Source organism: Limanda limanda, chromosome 6 (genome assembly GCF_963576545.1).
Source record: "Limanda limanda chromosome 6, fLimLim1.1, whole genome shotgun sequence".
NCBI classification, from domain to species: domain Eukaryota; kingdom Metazoa; phylum Chordata; class Actinopteri; order Pleuronectiformes; family Pleuronectidae; genus Limanda; species Limanda limanda.
Genome location: NC_083641.1, coordinates 12850893 through 12872928, shown reverse-complemented (window position 1 = coordinate 12872928; position 22036 = coordinate 12850893). Strand labels below are relative to the sequence as shown.

At 40.6% G+C, this 22036-nt stretch overlaps 1 protein-coding gene across 1 annotated transcript in view; it reads left to right on the top strand.

Moving 5' to 3' along the window:
• The window catches only part of grm5b (glutamate receptor, metabotropic 5b), a 52554-nt gene that overhangs the window by 4718 nt on the left and 25800 nt on the right, over nt 1-22036 (top strand). The window contains exons 4-5 of the mRNA XM_061073762.1: nt 7634-7708; nt 8381-8555. Of these exons, the coding sequence (XP_060929745.1) occupies nt 7634-7708; nt 8381-8555 (250 nt within the window). The remainder of the gene's footprint in view (nt 1-7633; nt 7709-8380; nt 8556-22036) is intronic.

The following is a 22036-nucleotide window of genomic DNA, read 5'->3' as shown; positions in this document are numbered from 1 at the left end:
TGACTTAGCTTTTTTTATGCCGGCAACAACAAGCGATTTTCGATTGTCCATCTGCCCTTACCATTCTTGTGAACACGATATCTAATGTCTTCAAATTTGGACGAAAACGCTGGACAAACCTAACCTGATTAGAGTTTGGTGGTCAAAGGTCATGGCCGTTGTAACCGGACAATATACTTTTTTGCGTTGGAATGCAATTTCTTTGGTTTCCCAAGGTCAATAGGCCAAGATGACCTCATAAACCACATATTTTGCATTGTGAATGAAATATCTCAAGAAGACGGTAAGAATAGCCTCTCAGGAACACCTTGACGGAATTTCTTTAAATTTGGAAAAACCTTCACTTGGACTCACAGATGAACTGATTAAATATTGGAGTTCCAAGATCAATGGTCAACCTCAAGGTGGTCTGATATTCTTTTGAACATATTGGGAACACCCATAGGAAATGTAATTACATCTGGTACAAACATTAAGGCCTTCAAATTTCAACCAATGGTCACTTGGACTGAAAAATTAGCTGAGATCAAATGTCACAGTGACCTCAAACAAGTCTGGTTGAAAAAAAAATGTTGGTCGACGATATGCACTGGCATAGTACACCAGGGTGATAAACGTACTTTTTTACCAATGCTAATTTAAATGTATAAAATTAGCCATGACAGTTTAAACATAGTGGTAATAGAAGATTAATTGTAGCACACCAGATGTAAGATGATCAACACTGTATGCAAATGTATGAAAATGCAGACAGACCAGACCTAGTCATACTCATACAGCTGATATCTATGGGATTTATCAGCCTCAGGGGGAATAGTGTTATTCCAACACATTGATGTCTGTGCCCCAACAGGCAGAGGAGAAGCAGTCTTACAGATCATAGAAGACACTCTTTGTAGAGCACCCCAGGGAGACTGGCCTGAGTTAACAGTGCTCCTCTGTTTCACCAGGCGCTGTAAAGGGAAAAGATGGAGCTGTCCATCGCTCCACATCAGCATTTTCCTCTAATCCCCCCCTCGACATCATCAACTTCAAATGTTGCTTGCATGTAGTATACTTCATAGCGTGTGCATAATGTGCTGCAGTCTTTTTTTTTTTTATTTCACTAAAGAGAATAGTGATGATCATCCTCCTCTATTTGATGTCTCTTCTCTCTTTCTTCGCCTCCCTCTCTCATTTCTCTCTGAGTCCCTCAGTATAGTTCACTTCAGCTCATTGGTTTTATTGACATGAAATCTGACAGGTGGCACCAACATAAACGGATCAATCTGTCAATAAATCAAGATGTCAACCTTCCCTCTACTCTCACTCTCATTTCTCTCTTTTGTTTGTCTTGGCTGTTTGGATCCTGACACCACTGATTCTCTCCCTCTTCCATTATCTGTTTCATCTCTTTCTTTTCCCATCATCCCTCTTTTTATTTCATCACCCCCCTCTCTCTCTTTCTCTAACCTGACAATCTCTTTGCTTATTTAAGTGTGGTAGCGAGATTGAGGAAGATGAAAGTGGGATGCGTTGGGTGGGTTAGTGTGGTGAGAGGAATAACGAATGAGGGAGAGGAGGGTGACGGAAATTGGCGTCATCTCTGGCAGTGTTGCATCAGGGTGAAGATTCATTTAGAGGGTTCGTGGGCCAGTGTCTGGTGGAGCTCCATTAAACCAGAGCTCTTCTGTGGTTTAATGGGTCTGGGTCACAGGACTTCATCGAGATCAAACTGGCACAGGCTCAGTTTTTAGAAGTCATGTTCCAGGAATCAGTTTATTGGGGGGGTTGTCTGAGCTGTGCCATAGTAAAACAGGCTGGTACCGTTTGGCAGTATGTGCAGTGCCATTGTGTGTTATATAATTTAATCTGCAAAGGATTTATATTTGTGAGTTTGATTGGGTGTGTAAGGCAACATTTGAAAGAGTGGAACATTTCCTTTAATCATACAACTCAGCTGTTGACTGAATTGGATTTTTAATTCTAATCATTAAAGTCAAGGGAAATGTCGCGACTCTCCGCGCACTGGCACTGTCAAGTTTTCTAAATATCAAGCTTGAACAAATTCTACATGACATGACTAGCGTACGTGCAGTCAAACAAGGTTGAACACTTGCCGGTGCTCGGCTCGGTCTGTGGTGCACAGTCACACATATGCAAATGAGAAGGGAACAGAGGGTTCACCAAAGTTGAGCTCTACGCTTTTCCATAGGAACCAAATGTTCCTCCGTGCTCACACAGATTGGAAGTGAAGGTTCTGAACTGATACTTTATACTGTTTGTATGAGAGAGGGCTCTCTTTGTACCATGGCTGTTGCATGGTACAAAGTCGACAAACAGCCTTACCTCTGTTCAGGTAGAGTGCTTTTACTTTGAAACGGGTTCGGGAAGTGTTGGAAATATGTTTGTGACATAGACAGATAAATATTGTGTTTCACAGCTTTAATGTTTATCTGATGAATGTATGTCACAAACATAAATTGGTGCAACGCTTTCTGTATGTGTTTCAAAATAAAATAACTCAAGCGTTTCTGTTGACCAAATCCATTCTTTTGTTAAAAAATGTTTCTTAAGTGTGAAGTATTAGCTGGAGCGGAAGATACACAGTTTCATACTGAATAGTACTGGTATTAATTTGAGTTCATAGGACTACTTTTATGCAAGGAAATATTCATATTTATGGCTATTTTCAAGGCAACGCCTATATGTAAAAACATTGCGCTGCAGTAGCAGCTCCTCTGCAAAATATATCGTTGAACTGAGAAGCTAAATATTGTTCTTTGAACAGATGCTGTGAATATAAATTAATATTAATATATAATATAGGTATGCCCATAGATTCAGCCTTTAACAAAATTTTCAAAAAATAATAAATATGACTCTCCTAAGTGTTTTTTTAGAAGATATCAGGGCGGTAGATCTCGGCTTACGTTTGGAATTAAAAAGTGTCCTTGGTGAACACTGGTGTATAACACAAAACACTTGCATTGGTGTTGTGATTGTCTGCTCACTGGGGTTTTACCTGCTAGCGTCCTGCATTTTTCTATGAAAAGTATGTTACATTACTTGCTTATTATTTTATTGATAGGTCAAGAGGACATGCAATTGGTCAAACTGTGGTCAATCTCTGAATCACGAGGCAAGCGACTTCAGGTGCTCTTCTTGACTGTATATTCTGATTTGAAACTGGTAATTTCAGTTCAAATATGAACGTTTCCCAGTTCAAAGAATGTGACAGCCCTAAGTTGCACAATTTCTAAACTGCTAATTACAATATTTTCTTCCATCAACCATTGCATCTCTTTTCTTCTACTCTTCTTTTAATATAAACTGATTTCTGGGGTGGATCTGCACTGAAAAAAACTGGTTGCAGACATAGGTTGTTGAAAGTGACTGATTAGTATAATTTCTTTTTGATTGTTTGAAGTTCAGAAAGTAAGATTTCTGGGCACAAACAGAGTTTATTTTTAGATTCAGAGTTTACCCATTATAGAATAAAAGCAAAGCACAAGTGGAGCTCGGGGGGGAAAGTACGCTTGCGGAGAGAACCATGGTCATGGCCATAAAACTGCAAATAAGCATCATGTCTGTAGCCTGGAGCTATTTTCACTGCAAAAAGCAGGAGAAGATAGACACGGACGTATAATAAGGAAATATGAAAATGTATCCAACTGCTGATTTTTAAAGACTAAAAGTCCTAATGTGAAGTGATCCCTTAAGGTCTTTCAGTTTAAAAATACTCAATTAATGGTTTAAATGGTTAAAGTCCTGCGGTATGGCTTCCAGGGATAGAAATGAGAAAATGTAGCGATATACCAAAACCTCCAGGAGAAAGAATTACACACTAAGAGACAGAGAGAAGGAGGATATCATTATCCCAAGGGAGACAGAGGGACAAGGAGGAGGCGGGGACTCCTGTAAGATGAAGATATAGATAAAAAACTTCTGGAATGAGCCATCGGCAGTCAGGGGGAGAGTGAGAGGTCTCAGGACGGCTGATGGTCCTCTACAGAAAGTCTGAGTGAAAAGACAGGGCAGGGAGGAAAAACTAGGGAATGGGAGAAGGAGACAACCTGGACCATAGACTGTGTATAAAGACAGATGAAATAACAGCTGACCCAAAGGTAGGAAGCTAAAGGGATTTCCACCTAGTGACTGCCTGCCTACACTACTACAGGTTATAGATATTGCCTCCTCCATGTTAGTGGATATGACATAGGGTTTGATAAAAAGTCAAATACTTCCTCTCAAAGATGAAGATAAATGTTATTGCATGTTACATCTGAGAGTGACTCGTAATTAATTGGACATAATTAGTCGGTGTGATAACTCACTATTGCTCTGACTCTGACGTCAAATCCGCAAGTTGAGTTGAGGGGACTGTACAGTTTTCTTAGTGATGGAACATGGATGTTACAAAAGTCAAATATGTGTGACATGAATGAGGGAAATTAATTCCATGAAAGCTGTAACAGGCCAAGAATTGAGCCCTGGGGTACTCCATATTTCAAATCCCAAATTATTTGATTAAAGTTAGACCAAGTGAAAGCCAGGCCTTGACAAGGCAGGTAGTATAAAAGCCAGCATGATATCAAAAGTTGCAGTGAGATCAAGTAAGAGAAGCACAGAGGTCGATTCAGAATCCATAGCCTGCAGAAGATCATCCACTTTAAAAGGTCAAAAAGATTGATACTCAGACAGTTCTAATAAGAAAAGGTTGGAAGGTTTTGTCCATGTATTTTCCGCTGTTATGTTGTTGAACTGTGTCAACAGTACAAATGTCAGTAAACCATACTGCCCCATGGTCATACTGTGCTTTATTGTTGCAACACTCAAGATGTCATATAGAGTAGTTTTGGCATTGGTCAGGATTAAGGATAAGTGGGGAGATGACAAGAGAAAGATAGAGGGATTAGGGGAAAGAGGAGGAGAGGGAAGGAGAATTCCCTTTTTTTTCATCATGTTTAAAACTTAGCTGTGGGTTGTTTTTTTCTCTGGGTGAAGCCATGAAAGGAAGGGATGACGCATGAAAAGAGGAAGCAGACGAGGAAGGGAGAGAGGGGGAAGGTGTAATTGCATGTAATAAACCTGATAAAAGTGACAGGACGATGAGGATGGTAATTGAGAAGAGAGGAGTAATGCAGGAAGGGAGAGAGGGGGAGAGAGGGGAGGGAAGGAAACGAGAGGGGAAGCCACACAGAACCACCTGCTTTCTATGTATTTTTAACTGTCTGTTTTGCAGCTAAGACACTTCAGTTATGCATTTGATTGAATATTGTAATTTATATCAGATGGATAACAAGAAGATGAGGAGAGATCAAAGAATAGAGGACAGAAGTGCAACAGGGGCACTCAGTGATAAGGTTTTTGTCCTTTTAAATTTGCATGTTGTTCGAATTTTTTTATTCTAAGCTGTTTTTGTCCTATTTGTTTTATCACTGAAATTATACATTCAAAAATTGTGATTAAAGGGAGAGCAACAAAAGGTGAGGAGGGGTAAACAGTAGAAGGAAAACAGAGAGAAGCTGTAAACATGGAGGTCCCAGTTGTTGTTTCAATAGGAGGTAAGGAAACAAAGGAAGTTACTAAATGAGTGAAGAGAGTTTGAGGAAGAAAGTTTAGTTTAGAACTGGAGCTAATGGCTACTAGTTATCTGTAAATGACAGCATATAAGACGACATGGCTTCTTTCCAAAAGTGAAGCCAAAGCGCCCTGATCAAACCCTGTCTGCCTCCTCCATGTTTGTGGAAGGGACATGGACCAAATTCCAGCCAAAATACAATATATCTATTCCGCATATCCTTTTGAGAGAGTCGAGCTGGAGTTGATCAAGTGCATCGCAGCCCTAACATACAGAGAGACACAGACAAGCACTCTCATTCACACCGATGGATAGGCATGTACTTGGACTGTGGGAAGTATTATGCAAACGCAACATAGGTAGATTCCGATTTTTTAACTGGGAACCCTAGCTATGAGGCAGTAGTGCTGACCACTACACGCTGTATGTAAAAGTACACATGAAAATGATGTTTCTCAAAGATGGTTTCTATCATATTATGTGTTTTTAGTTGTTTTCCCACTGATGTTTATTTAAGTGTTAATTTTTCTGGTAAGCTTGGTTTTTATTTGCTAATTGATGCAAAAAAATCGGGTCAAAGCACCATCTTTGACCCGATTTCACCATCCAACCTCGATACACAAGCTTTGAATTTTGCAATAACTAGCTATTAATCCAGAGTGTCTCAATTGTTATTTTAAGGTTTTAGTTTTTTTTTACCCATTCTAACATCAGAACAGCATTAAATCCCATAATGATGATCAAAATTCCTCTAATTTGTCACGAGATTAGGAAATCAAGTAGGAAATCCAGTGAGTGTTGTGCTGCAGCAGCGAGGAGGAGAAGACAGACTGGATGAATACTGTCTTCGCTTCGGTTGTCGCTGTATCTGATGAATATGTGTGCGTAGGTGGGCTTTTGTCCGGAAAGGGATACGAGCGTAAGTGTGTTATTGTGTGCCAGTAATGTTAAGTTGCAAAGAGAGAGTGCATGTGTGTTTGAGAAATTCAGAGACAGAAATGGAGCGATAAAGAGACACATGACAAGCTTACAGCATGTGAGACAAATCCCTGTTGAGACGAGAGTGAAGTAGGCTACAAGCTTTATCGATTTTGATGATGGCAACAGTATGATCGTGTGTGTGTGTGTGTGTGTGTGTGTGTGTGTGTGTGTGTGTGTGTGTGTGTGTGTGTGTGTGTGTGTGTGTGTGTGTGTGTGTGTGTGTGTGTGTGTGTGTGTGAGAGTGTGTGTGTTTGTGCAGGACACTCTGTACCATCTGTCTCCCAACCCTCTCACTGAGACACTAATTACAGGACTTTACACTTTGCTCGACCACACTCATCATTGGCCCGTCTACACACACAGACACACACTGTGATGCCGCAGCAGTCAGGGATTGTGGAACTTCTTCTGCTTTCTTTGTACGTTGCGTCTCTTTTCTACCCCTCCTTTTCCCCTGCTGTGATTCACCATCTCTTCTCCTCTTTTCTCTCATCTCTATCCCTTTATACCGTTTTCCTTAATTTTTTCTCATTTGGCCTCTTCTTCCCTCTCTGTATCAACCTCAGTAGAGCAAAGGTCAATGATGTCTAATTAGGCTGCTTTCTGTTATTGATAACATACACAGTAAATAAAAATAGGAGGAACCAAGCCATATCAATCGATTGAGTGAGGAAAGAGAAACAAACACCGGTAAAAAAAAGACAAGGAGATGTTTGATTCTTTCTTCATCAAACAAGAAGAGAGAGATGGAAGGGAGAGGAGGAGAAAATAAAGAGGGGAATCCTATCATATTCTTTGCCAGAGACTGTACAGCGCCTCATTAGCATAAATTCCAGGTCACCCACTTTCTCTGGCGAAGAAACGGGTGCCACAGTGGGGAGAAGCTTCCTTTTGACATAAATATGAGCTTTTATGATTAGTACAGTAGAAGGTGGGGAACTTCAGTGGGCATGTATCAGAAAATCTGAATATTACAGTCGAGTGGGGGAGAATCTAACTATACACCATCCATGTTCTTAGTAGTTATTCTACCCCAAAACTGAACTGATTAAAAATACTCCCACATTTACCCTCTCTCTGAATTTCCAGGCAACTACGGCGAAAGTGGGATGGAAGCATTCAAGGACATGGCAGCCAAGGAGGGCATCTGCATCGCTCATTCTGGTAAGAGACTCATATCGAAATATCGTCAGTGAATTCAACAAGAATCAATCCCAAACAACTATACGGGACTTTTAATTGAAAAAAAAAACAAACCTGCAGCATTTTACTTGTGGAACTTTCGAGTTGGAAATATTGCCAAATTGCTAACAGCTCTGGCTACGCTACACTACTGGAAATCCCTTCTTCTTCAATACTCTAAAGACAATACTTACCAGGGGCAGTACATCGCAGCAGAATAACTTATTTGCTGAAAAAGAATATTACAGTTTTATTTTGGTGAAAGTACAGAGATTTGCACACTCGCCGATACCCAACCATGCAGTTCTGTCAGTATCCGAATCATTTCCCATGCTGCTATCTGAGCATCGCTATTTATCTAACATGAGTGATTCTGAAAAATACTTTAAGACATTTCATTGTGAAGGACAGGTTGTAAGATGACATGTTTTTTGGTGTATTATTTAAAAATGAAACCTTGAATTTCATTTTGCGGATGTCGGGCTGCTGATACTTGAACAAAACGAGATTAGACAACAGATAAACCACAATCCAGAAACACACACTCACACATACACTAAATAAAATGACAGTTAAAACCTCAGCAGATGAAGACACAGCGGTCCAAATCAATCAGATTGTCACAGACCATGCTTGCGTTTGACGTTTCTCCAGGCAAAATCTGGAGCAATGCTGGACAGCAGAGCTTCGACCGGCTGCTGGAGAGACTGAGGGCCCATCTGCCCAAGGCCAGGGTGGTGGCTTGTTTCTGTGAAGGCATGACCGTCCGCAACATCCTCATGGCCATGAGACGCCAGGGACTGGTGGGAGAGTTCCTGCTCATCGGCAGGTCAGTGGAGCTCCTAAGTTCATTCGTTGACTTCAACAATGCTGCTCATCTTCTCATGTTATTCTGCACACATCCCGATATGATTGTGTAGTCACGCAGGGCTTGAAATGACCAGAGCCATAAGCAATATTTTGAACTTGGTAAGCCTGTTCAGTTTCTAACTTGAGGTTAATGAGTCTGCTTTGTTTTCAGAACGTGTGTTTTCAAAAATTTTTATTAATTCAGACGCTAGACAAATAAATGTTGACCCAGGAAACTTCAGTCTCTTGTGGGTGGAAATGTTGTGTTTGTGCAGCCTGTTGGTTCGTTGAATCATTTACACAGAGAGACACACTGGTATTTAATTCTTCCAAAATAGAATAGACTGTAATCTACTTTTTTGCCCTTTACACTGCCACAGAAACACACTATTTAAAATTTTGGAGGTGGTTTTCACATCAAGCTTCTGTTCTCACTAAGATGAATTCCTCCTACTATTCACTTGCAAAAATAACCTTCCAAATGGATTTATATCTCCATCTCCATCTGTGTATGTGTGTGTGTTAAAGTTGCTACTAAGCCTCTTGAGTTTTGGTTGCCATGCCGACTGTAATTAACATAAGATGAATAATAATTTTAGCACCTATGCCAGCCAATGTGCAGACGACAAATTCTATTGAATAGAGTGGGGGCTTTGTCGTGTGATTTCCATCAAAATGCCACAGGTATAATTCTATTCAATTTTGTTTTACTCTCCCTCCAGTGGTCTCCTCTGATACTAAAACGCTGCCAGCATCATTTTTGTTGTCGTCATACTCATCTTACTCATCATCTTCATCACCGTCATCATCATCATCAATGTCATCGTCCTGCTGAGAGTGAGGTAACATCCTAAACCGTACCCTGTACTTCCTGTTAACTGGGTTTATCCTGTATTAGAGAGAGGGGGCATAAAACAGAGAGAAATCTTGTCCTGACAAAGTCAAACCTGGATCAACTATAGTCACAAATTTGATATCCTGTCATAAGTTGTGACCATTATCCGTATAACACAAAGGCTTTGATGCATGACATCAGTTCATCTCATCAGCGTGACACTTCAGTCAGTTTGGAGATATAACATGTTTAATTTCAAACTTTTAATAAAGGTGACCATTGTTCTGTAGCAGCGATGTCTGGGACTCATCAACGTAAGTGATGTTGTTCATGACAACAGCACGTTCACGACAAAACAGTGAAAACCAACCAAACTTGCAAAATCAAGGAGAAGCTCCTAACATTGCTCGTCTTCTTCCCTAACAAATATATAGCAAATGTGCCTTTCAGCAAATTGGATGAAAAAAACTGGAAATGGATGAAAGTGAAGCATGAAATCTAATTCTCAGAAACTGTAACCCTGTGATATGTGGCCTATTCACACAATTATGTCATTCATAAAATACACTGGAGATGAGAATGGAATTGGTTCTTTACTGGTTGAATCATAGACCAAAGATTGACGTTACGTCTCCACATCCCCCCACTATCCAGAAAATAGGCCAAACCCGAGAGAGTGTGCACAATAGCGAATGGGGGGGTGGAGCCATGCTATTGAGGTCCCACTTATACATGCACTCAGCCAATCAGAAAGCAGTGTCAGTATTATCAAAAGTACCTGAAATGACAAAAAATGTCTTTGAGAAACATGTCTATCTTTACCCATACAGATCATTGTGTGCCTAACAGTGCAAGTAACAATATGTTCCTACAATATTAAATAGTCAGTTGTCAGAGTCTATATGGTAAATCTATGATTCTCTACATCTGAATAAATCCAGTTTGCTGTTTGAATCTCATCCTAGTTGCTGAACTACTTCATTTTATTGTTTCCTATTGGTTTACCGGAGCGACTCAAAGTAAGAGAGTGGGGTCAGAGGGGGTAATTGTTACCTCTCTCAAATTAAACTGTGCCCATTATTATCTGGTCAAAAGGAGCAGCAGGTTAAGCATGAGACCAACAAGCTCCTCCCAACAGTTAACAGTAGCATTACAGCTTGGGGGTTTTGGAAATGACCAAACATGATGAAATTAGGAAAAATACTTCAGGTTAAGGTAAACCTTTCTGAAATTTGGCTCAGCCAGTACAGTTTGTTCTTCTTCTTGCACCTAAAATGTTTCCCACTCTCACTTTCGACCAAATGAAGTGATATTCAGTATTTAGTCTTTGCTGATATCTAAGAATACTACTGAAGAAAACTGTCAAATTAACTTGTTCCAACAGTTAAATTAAATTACTCAACACTATCTTAATAGGCCTACCAGTCTCAACCTAATTCTTTATGGTACCTTGTCACATTGTGACAGTGAAATTGGATTTAACTGTACTAAAGCTCTCACACCATTTGGCTGTCCACTTGTGTGAAGAAAACAGTTTTCTCCGGCTGAATATAAAACCTAATGGCTTGTTGAAATTGATGTTTTTCTTGCTGCACATCCTGTACTGCTCCGTCTCTGGCCAGTCTGTTTTGATTAGGGCCGTTAATTGAATATTTGCCCTTGTTAGTGTCAGTATCGTAATGAAGCGTAGTTTTAAATTGGCGATGGTCACGGGTGGGCGCCCCACTCACCGGTGGTCTGCAATAGGAACTTCTTATCAGTCTGATTGGGCCGATGCTCATTCGACACCAGGATAATTACATTACCACGAGAGCATGCAGAGGATGATGAAGCAGATTATTCAGTTACTGAGGGTAGAGAACCTTGAACAGATCAGAATTAAATACTGCAACTTCTCTGGATCTGAAGACTGAATTTGTACTGTTAGAATTGGCCGTCATAGACAGTTAATGTAAGTACCTTTAGACATTAGTAGGAACCTCTTGTGCTCTCAGTCTTACTCTCTTCTAGGTTGGGCTCCTATGTAACAAAAAGTAGATGACTTTTGTTTGACATAGGTACATCCTGTCGTCATCCCCTATGTGGGCTGTGACTCCTTATACTTATGGGGCCCATATTGTGTAAATTGCATTTTCTGGGCTTTTACTATACGTAATGACTTGAAGGGGTTTTTTTTTTAATGCGTTGCCACTGCAATATTATTAAGGTATATACTTCCAGCAAAAAGAATGTCTTTGTCAATCAAACATTATATTGTCAAAGGCAAAGACTCCGAGCAATCCTGCAAGACGCTTTCACTTCTTTTTCTTCTCCTTTTGTTTAAGGCGCTCTCAGCTTCCTGCATCTGCTCCAAAAGTTTGTAAAATCCTTAAAAGTGTTTTCACACTGCCAAAAAAACTAAAAGTGGTTTAGTTTGATTCGGTATGTCTAAATTTTGGTCCACTGGTCTTAGGCTCCTTTAACACCTGATATTTTGGTTGGGACTAAACTTAAAAGTCCGAATGTCCAGACCAAACAAGGAAGGGTTGGAATGGCCCTCAGATACGTTCAACATTACACCTCCAATGAACTGATCAATTCAACAACTTTCTGCAGTAAATATACAGCATTCTTTATCTAATGCATTAACATGTATGCAACACATATAGTTATGTGGTTATGTACAAAATTGCCCACTATATGTGGTCACTTTGTTTCTCTTCTTTTTCTAGAAATACTAGCCCCCATCAGCCCCTTAGGATATCTACACAAACACACACACACACACACACACACACACACACACACACACACACACACACACACACACACACACACACACACACACACACACAGCGTGTCTGGAATTGGAGCTTGGACATATTGATTGCTCCTGTCCAATAATTCCTCATGATACCAGCAGCTACGGACCCATTAATGAATAGTTGGGTTGAGATCAATATATAAAGCCACTCGGGATACACAGTCACAACCAGAACTCACACAAACACATGCACCTGTAAAGACAAATTCTTTAATGATCATTACCTTTTCTCTAAGTGAGCTTCTTTTCTGTTTCCAAATGAAATGTCTTTTTAATTCAGATGAGATTTTTATTTATGACAGACATTTATGACTAACACTTGTAAAATGCTGTAATCCCTTCTCCGATGTTTTACAACCATACATGGAAGCTACTCCATTAACTACATATTGTAGTATGTTACTCTCAACACAGATTTTGATAATGCCTCAATGGCTTGAGGCAAACATGGACAAATGCTGTCTGACTTGTCTAAAGCCATCTTCACAAATCCATAATCCTCTAAATGACATATTACAGACGGATTCTAGATTGTGTGTGTGTGTGTGTGTGTGTACACTGTACCAGACAAACCTATAGTCTACATTATGATGTTAGTAGAGATAAACCAAAACGTCATCGGGAACTTTGTGTGTTGTGTGGAGAAATGTTCGACCTGTGATAAAAGAAACTTGCTGTAGTGCACGCTGAACAGAAAAAGGAGTCTTGGCTCATATATCTGCTGTCTACACCGGAAGACCCAAAGATGCACATTTTTCAGATGGGCTTCGTGGTTGACACCTGCGTAACGGGTCAGAACCAATGTATGCAACTTTGCAAGCCTCACGGTTGAAGCGGTGTTTAGTTGTATTTCCGTGGCAGCGGAAACCCCGTGTAACCCCGGCAGAAATGTCTGTGGTAGTCATAAGAGGCAGATATAATCTGTGTGTGCTGCTGAATGAACTGAAAGAAAATAGTTTGAATCAAAAGTCAAAAGCAGAGACTCTCTCTTTCTCTCGCTCTCCCTCTCCCTCTCCCTCTCTCTCTCCCTCTCTCTCTCTCTCTCTCTCTCTCTCTCTCTCTCTCTCTCTCTCTCTCTCTCTCTCTCTCTCTCTCTCTCTCTCTCTCTCTCTCTGTCTCTCTCTCTCTCTCTCTCTCTCTCTCCCTCCCTCTCATCCCGCACAAGTCTGCACCCCTTCTGCCTGCTGTTGCCATGGAAATATCCCCGACCATATTTGGATGCTGCCAGCCGAGCAGCTGGGGTGACAAGCGGCGCATGCGCATGTGTTTATGTGAATGGCTCTGTGCATGTGGGGGTGCATCTCAATACGAGTGTGTGACTGACTTTCTGATGCTCAACAGTCATTACATTCAACACCGTTTAAAGATGGGCCTACTGAGAATGCTAATGGTCATTTCACTGAGTTTACTATCCGAGCCTGAATTTATCTGTGCTGATATTTGATGACCTCTCTGTGCCCTCTCGTCCTTTGTGACTCTTCTTCCTTATCAGTCTCTCTGTTACCGTACCCCCTCTTTCTTTCCCACCTCTCATCTGTGACTTAATCTCATCGTCTCTCACCGTCCGTCACTGTGTCTCTCTCTGATTCCAGCTGTTTGCCTTGTGTCAGAGTGTAAAGAGTGTGATGTTTGAGAACGGAGATCCCTGAACAGATCGTTTAACAGAGGTCAGACCCCCCTCGTGTCTGCCTAGACACCCCAGCTGTTAAGACGGCACCATCTTGGGTTTTCAAATTGTGTGAAATTTGAAAGAGATCGGTTAAGTTGCAAAACGTTGGAGCGACCTGTACCGTCTTTGTCATGTCTTTGAAAGAGATGCTGAGCGGATCGCACACCAGCACGAGTCAGAAAATGGTGTAGGCAGAGTAGGGGAACTGAGAGAAAAGGAGGAAGGGAAGATTCAGAGAGGAGAGGAATGGTAAATACGATGAGTGAGGGGAGGCGAGATTTCTTTTGTGTGTCATTCATATATCATGCTACTAAAAGACCTGAAAAGCAAATCGCTCACATTAGGAGTATCATTTAAGAGTCACTGCTGCATTTTAGATTGTATCTGCATGAACAAATACACACTGACACACACTGTACATGCACATAAATAGCTTCCATTACAGCCTGTGAGTGGAAATTCTGTGTAATGTTTTTTAATTGATAATTTATTGAAATAAGTGTTTAGGTGGAAATACTCAGCCATTGCATTAACTGTATATTTCATTCAAAATTTGTCTTTTATCACACAAGAATGCACAAGGGGATTGTTATATAAAAGTCTAATCTAGAGTCACAATCCCTTGACCCTCTCATGGACTCTCCTTCTACGCCGAGGCATGACGTTAGGGCTCATGGTAAATTAGGTTTATTAAAGGTCGCTGAAATCAGATATTAGACGGATACACAAATTTGTACTGAAATGTAAGAAAAAACATTTAATTTGATTCATTAGGGTTTAATTTGATATGTTTATGTATTTTTCTCTCTTATTGACTTTATATGTCGGAGAGCATCAAGTTCTTTCCATGAATTTCATGAAGAAGTGACTCAGGTTAGATTTTCCTTGGTGTCGTGTCAAGCACATATCAAAGATCTCTGCCAGCCGGTTTCTGTTTTCAAACTTTAAACCCCAATAGGACTCTACCGTGACTTTCATTTTGTGTTGTCAGTTTTGCTGAAGTCCTCCATGACACCCGATCAAAAGCCTGCTGAAGTGAAACTACCCAAAATCAAAGAATTCTGTATTCAGCTCACAGGTGTTTTACTCTCGAACTGTCTCTCTGTCACCACCCAGTCTTCTTCTTCTGTGTCCTCACACACACCTGCCTTTTGACGCTTTTCGTTGTGTCCTTTCTGTCGTGTTGTGTGGAACTTGACAGGATGGTCTGCTTATGAATAGTTGTCTGAGATAGAGAGATCCCAGGACAATAGGTTTCCTGCAGCTCAAACTCTTCTCAAAGACTGAGCTGTTTGCATCCATATGTTCATTTTGAAACTGACGAGAAAACCTTTTGTTTAACTGAAGTTCTCCAATTCTCTGCACCATTTCATGTTATAGACAATGAGAATCATACTCATGTCTCAAATATATGTAAAAATAACTCATCTCGATTTTTTGAAGTGATCTCAACTGTGTTTATAACAATCCCTTTTGGGGGAAATAAGCAGGGATTTTAATTGGAGGAGACATGAGGTCTTCCAGAGTCACCACGTCAGAAGTCCAGCTCACACTTGGGAATAGTGGTGTCACGTGACATCACATTAGCTAATGCCACCTAGCAGCTAGTCTGACACGGCCCTTAATGAATCCAAGTAAAGTGAGAGCGAGGCCAACATTTCCTACAAACGCTGGACGTTGTTGACTAATCACAACAGAGTGGGCCAGCTGCCCAATCAGAGCAGACTGGGCTTTATCAGGAGGGGAGGCCATTTCAAGTTATACCTATATTAAAGCATAATATGTCTTCTTCAACGCTTTGTTAAAGCCATAGCTCTTCAAAGCAATAAGAAAAGGACATTTCAGTAATGTTGCTCACCCAATTCAATATACAGTATTGGCTTAAATAACATAATTAAATAATAATAAAAAGGAATTTAAAGTATTTTAACTTGAATTTCCTTCAGTCATACAACCTTCAAAGCGCCATCAGATTGAATCCTTCTGGTCCCTCACCAGCGATGATTTTTTAATGCATCAGCATATGTGTGACTGATAAAAAAAAAATCAAAAATCAAATCATTAGGCAGATATGCTGCTGCACGTCCTTTTCATCTTTTTTTCCTCTTTGTTCCCGCTGTGAGAGACGGGCTGATTAATGACTACTAGTGATCGCTGTGCCGTTAGAGAGGAAAACCCAGAGATTCAAGAACAAAAGAACACATAGGAATTCCTAATGCTCTTGCAACTCTCTGAGTCTCTTGACAGGGAATTAAAGAGGGTTTCCATATATAGGGCAGACACACACACACACACATGCACACGCACATACACACGCACGCGCCGAACATGCACACACACACACACACACACACACACACACACACACACACACACACACACACACACACACACACACACACACACACACACACACACACACGCACACTCACATGTACACTCACATGTACACAACTGTTTACATAAACACACCTGTAGTCAGTTGTATATCTGATCATGCAACATACAACAAATGCACGTGTGTCCATATACACAAACACGCACACACTTAGGCAATAGCAGACACACAAACACACCTCCACACACATATTCATCCTCTTATTGCAATCCCAGGGAATGGCCTTATCCTCTTACAGCACTCCAATGGGGAAAATGCTGGAAATTAGAGAGGATGGGAGGAGACAGACAGACAGACAGAGGAGACAGACGGGTTGTCCAGTGTAAACATTCTGTACATCTGTCCTGGTGTGGATCAGTGTGTCAGTGCAACAAACTGAGTTGTTTGCGCGGTTGTGAGCTTTCACTTCTGCATTTTGCCGCTCATCTTCTGGGAAGCACGCTTCAGGATTAAACCGATTGTTACGTCAGCGGTTCAGCACAGACTCACGCCAATGCACACAAAAAAACAAAACAATAATCCTTTCTATGGTCATTGTGATAATCCCCACATGAATCTAAAGGGTTTCCCTTTTTGTGCGACTTTTCCTTCCACTGGCATTGAGGCGACATAAACAAATATCGCATCAGAACACAAATAACATCCGATGTTTGCTCTTGGTACTTACTTTTTATTTGCTCCCTTTCAATTCATACACTTGACTCTGTATCCCTCTACTTTATATCCATTATTGGCAGCAAGTCTTCAGCCTCTTTCTGCCTCCTCCTCAATACACTCTCTTCAAGGCTATCTGTTCAGAACTGCCCCGCTGTCTCCCTGGCCGCCTGGACAGGAAATGAATTGGCCCTCAATTTAGCTCCGACTCTGAACCAGGCAAAGGTAATTAAGAGAAATATGAACTGTGCTGTTCATGAGAAATGGGCAGAGCCCCGGTGAAATAAAAGATGTGAATACATGGAGAAAGTGAGTGCTTTTTGTCGGAGACCATATTTTTCATATGTGTCCCTGCTCTTGTGTGAACAGAATAGAAAAATGGGAGCAGTTGAATAAACAGGATTAAATCACACAAACTGAGAAATGGAAGGTAACACACCCTCAGTATTTTATTAAGTATCCTTTATTCAGTTTTCAGGAACTCAGCATCTCCTGACTTGTTAAGTAAAATAGATGCTTGCATCCATTTGTCACCACAGGCACTTTGTTCAACTGCTTAATGTTTTAATTGGAAACAGCAACAGAGTCCTTCAAGGGTCATATCTGAGACCCACTCGTCCCTGTTAACTTATAACCGCTACCAGTCACTTGTGATTAAACACACATGCTACATACACACTCACTCACATATCCTCCTCGTTCTCCCGTTGTTTTGACGGTGGAGTTGGGTTCTTGGAAAAGTATCTGACTTTTCGCAGCACATGTGCTTCTGCAGCTGTCAGTGTGTTTCCTCAGAGAAAATGTGTTTCTATCAAAAGATAATACAATGTGGGACTTTTTAACAAGCAGCAAAGCCCCTGAGAACATGTTCACCGCTGGATTTTTCTGTCTTTATGTGATCCATTTTGACCCTCTCCCTTTCTCAATAAAATAAACCCTGACTGGGCTTCACATAAGCTGATTTAGATATTAAAAGAACTGCACAATCATTTTTAATAATTTATGTTTTCTCCAGAAAAAAACACATATTTTAGTTCTCACCTGCTGCCTGCCAACATTTAGTTATTTTTTACCGATGCTGTACAGGCTAGTTTACACAACCTTCCACCGGGTTATGGTAACCTGGCACACGACTTGGTGCAGGAGTCTGTACAGCATATAAAGTGGACTAATCTATTCTAATTAAATATTGACTTTTAACAAGTAGTCTTGGCTGTTTTTCAAAAGTTAAGTGAGGAAATTGACCAACCTCTACTGGTTCCTGAAATTTGCGATAATCGTGCAAACCCCAACAGACATTGTAGGATCATATGCAAAACACACAACATATTGGCTCATTTTCATGACAAGCTGTTGACTTGCTCCTCATGCAGTTGTCTTTTCCGTTGAGCCTGATTGCTGTCCTTAGAGACCAGCGAGCAGTGATAACATGCCATTGTCACTGTCATGTGTTCTTCAGTCTGCCATTGTCCTTGACTTACCGATGAGATGAAATCTCAGGAAAAAAATGTAGGAAGAGGGGGAAGTGAGACAGATGTGCATGACTGGCTAATTAAATCCTTTAGGTGAAGTCATTTAGCTCTGAATGTACGAGCTGTACGAGATGGTATCTGACTTTGGATCTCTCAAGCTGTTTCAGACATTGACTGTCATTGCCCAGACAATATTTTCCGGACATTTTTCACAGTGTAGAACACAGCAGCTGATTTCCTGAGTCACATGAGTTCACAACAACAGGAACACTTCTGGAACATTCAGACCCGGGGTGGCACCTAGGTAGCGCGAAACATGAGGTTTAAATTCTCTCCATCCCTGCAACTTGTTTGAGATTTTCAATGTCGATCCTTATCACTCTTGAATGTCATCTATTCAGGGTGACATCTTTGTTCTTGTCTGTGTACAGCTCCTCTTTATCATCCTGAGATATTTATATTCTTCTGGTTTTTTATTGGTCGTGTGTTAGAAACGTCATGCATGTGCCCACTAGCTGTATTCTCACATGGGCTCTCTCGCACATTCACTGGACGTTCTATGGGGCTGGCAGGAAAAGTTACATTCTCACATACAACCCCTCTGGAAAATGGCTGAGCAGCCTCAGAAACATGGCCTATGGATGTTGTCTGTGCTGTATAATATTAAATTGAGGTCCACTATCCTGAAGCCTCTGAATTTCACGGATTCTTCTCCCTGTTCCCAAGTGATCCACTGAAATCTTTATTATTCTGGCTTCGTTTCTTACTAAGTGAGATTTGGCCTTATAAATGAAACATGGTGGAAGCTTTCATTTATAGCTTGACTCGGTATTGATTAATATGCTAATCCACCGTGCCTACTTATCTTTTTATTTAGAAGCAGTGAACAAGAACTGGCAGCTCACGATCTTTGGTAGAGACGGTGATCAGAGTAACCTACAGTGTCAACTTTGAAGCTGTCACATAACGTGATTGGGTTTATTCTGTATTCGTTTGTTATATCAGCAATATTGGTGGATTTGTAGATGTTTTTCTTTTTTGTAAGTTTTGCATCAGCCCAAGAAGAATCCCTTAAATAAGATAGATTCTCTGCCATTTTAAAAGGAAAAATACATACTTCAAGTTACAACTTCAAGAATACAACAGTCATCTCAGTTATGTGCAACACACACACACACACACACACACACACACAGGCGCGCGCACACACCAAACCCTGTTATCTATTTGTCTCTGTCTCCCTCGCTTTCGCTCTCTTCCGGTGAGCTCAGTGAGACGGGGTGTGATGTGTGCCGCATCACAACCCCCGCACAGCTTGTTACTATAGCAACACAGGAGACGAGAGAGCGGGAAAATTATAGAAGGGCAGAGAGAGAGAGAGAGATGGGGAGAGAGAGAGAGAGAGTGTGTGTGTATCTGAGAGAGAGAAAGTTTGTGAAAGTGAGAGAGAGATCAGGATGTTTACTTGTGTACTTTATGTGGGCTTCCAGCTGCGTCCTGTGATTGACCAGTGACCTATTACAGGCTGTGAAACACCAATTCATGTTACTTAATGTGTAAAATTCAAGCTATATTCCAAATGGCCCTTCTACTTTTAGAATATGAACTCTGAATATTAATGATCTTCAGCTTCCTGCATTCCAAATTCAAGTAGCACATTCAAACAGAGCGGAACCCGAGCTACTGCCACTATAAATTATTTTTTAAACGTATCTAAGAGACTCATGTCCTCCGTCATCAAAGGGAGAAAATGTCTCTGAGAAGGTTTTTCAAAATATTAGATAACAGCTAAGGCTACTGATATGTTTAACCCAAAGCAAAGCAAACTTAATCATAAGGGGACAATGCCACAGAAGGTCTTATTTCATTTTTTATAATTGTTGAGGCATAAAAAGTGTCTTTATCAAGAGCGCAAAGGAGTCACAGATATTCAATCCTGAACGAATGAAGAAAATGGAAACTGAGTTTATAGGCAGAAATAATGGAAAGTTCGGTTCTTTTTCAATACTCGAAGGTGTGTGATCAATGTACCAGCAGCAGAGCAGACCTACAACCAATCAGAACATTGAAAAGTGTGACATATAGTGTTCCTTGTGTAAAGAATGTTCAGGATACAAAAAGGACATTTGATTTTGAAAAGGTTCAATTAATCTAATGAGTCTGCTCTTAAAACTGTTTCAATCAGAGTTAATCAATCAATTTAGACCCATTGATAATAAACCTCTAACTAGATCTGAGGTCAGGTGAACTAATAATATAATCTGTGTCACAACATTTACATTTACCACATCATTTCTTCTGTATCACAAAAAACTGCCCTCTTAATGGAGAAAAATCCCATTTAACATTGTAAATAATGCAAAGAGGGAAATAAAACATGTCCTCGTTCAACACTTATTACTGTAGTGTTCTAAACGTTTCAGACATATCTGTCGCTTCTACAAATACAAAAGAACACTATGAAATTCATACCGTCACCAATGGAGCATGAAGCTTTTTTGTGGGAACTACAAAGGGAAGAGAAGAGACCAGCTGGCTCACAGAAACCAGCTACTCCCATTTTCACCAGCCTACACAGTGGAAAAATACAAATAAAAACCATACAATTAAACATATCTCAAATTCTAAATAGAAATAAATGTAAAACCAATTTATGTTTCGCTGACATTGAGCAGTTTGAGCAAAGGAAATCATGAAGCACGCAACAACTCCACGTGCACAGTGTGGCCGCAGAAATGTGCTGTCACAGCAAGAACATTCCCAGTGAACAGAGTATGCTAACGGTGTTAATTAGGATACACAGAGGACATGCAGAATTTTTACTCTGCTGCTCAGAATAATAATAATAAAAACACATCTGAGGAGTGTACCTCCCAAGGTTGGCTTAGAAAAATATCAAATTAATGAGTTCAGCTGTGAGGAGCTGACACGACACAACAAATATCAGCAGGTTACATCATCCCCTGTCAACGGATCAGACACAAACATCTGTCTAATACCCTCATTAATCCATGTGTGTATATGTACACTCTGTATTCGTAGTATTTAGGCTGCATGGGTCTATATTTAAAATACTACGTACATATTCATACATCCACATAAGTTTGTATGTTTTGCATTTGTCGTAATACGCGATAATCTATTTTTTCATGTTATGTGTTGTCATATTTGCAACAATGGCTCATACTCATGAGTCATGCAAGTGAAGCACATATTAATTTGAGCTTGGGAAGCACTGAACCAGAGAGATAAAAACATGAGCAGTGGTTTGGTTACGAGATGTGGGAAACTCATCAAAGTCCAAAATAACATGCTGCTAATTTGCTGTAGATCCGTCTGGTGCTCGCTCGCTCTCCCTCTCCCTCTCTCTATCTCTATCTCTCTCTCTCTCTGATACGCACACACACACGATTCTGTGGGCGATAAGCTGGATGTCTCGTTACTGGGCATTAGTTGCACCTCTCCTTGCTAATCCCTGCTGTCAAACCGCCAGGCTCTGTGCGTATTTGTGTGTTTGTGTGTGTATGTGCATGGATGTGCGTAGGCCCAACCAGTATAATTATTTCCATCGTGTAAAGCAGGGAACCGCTGCTTCTAAGAAACGGGCCCATCATTAGGGTTACACAAGAT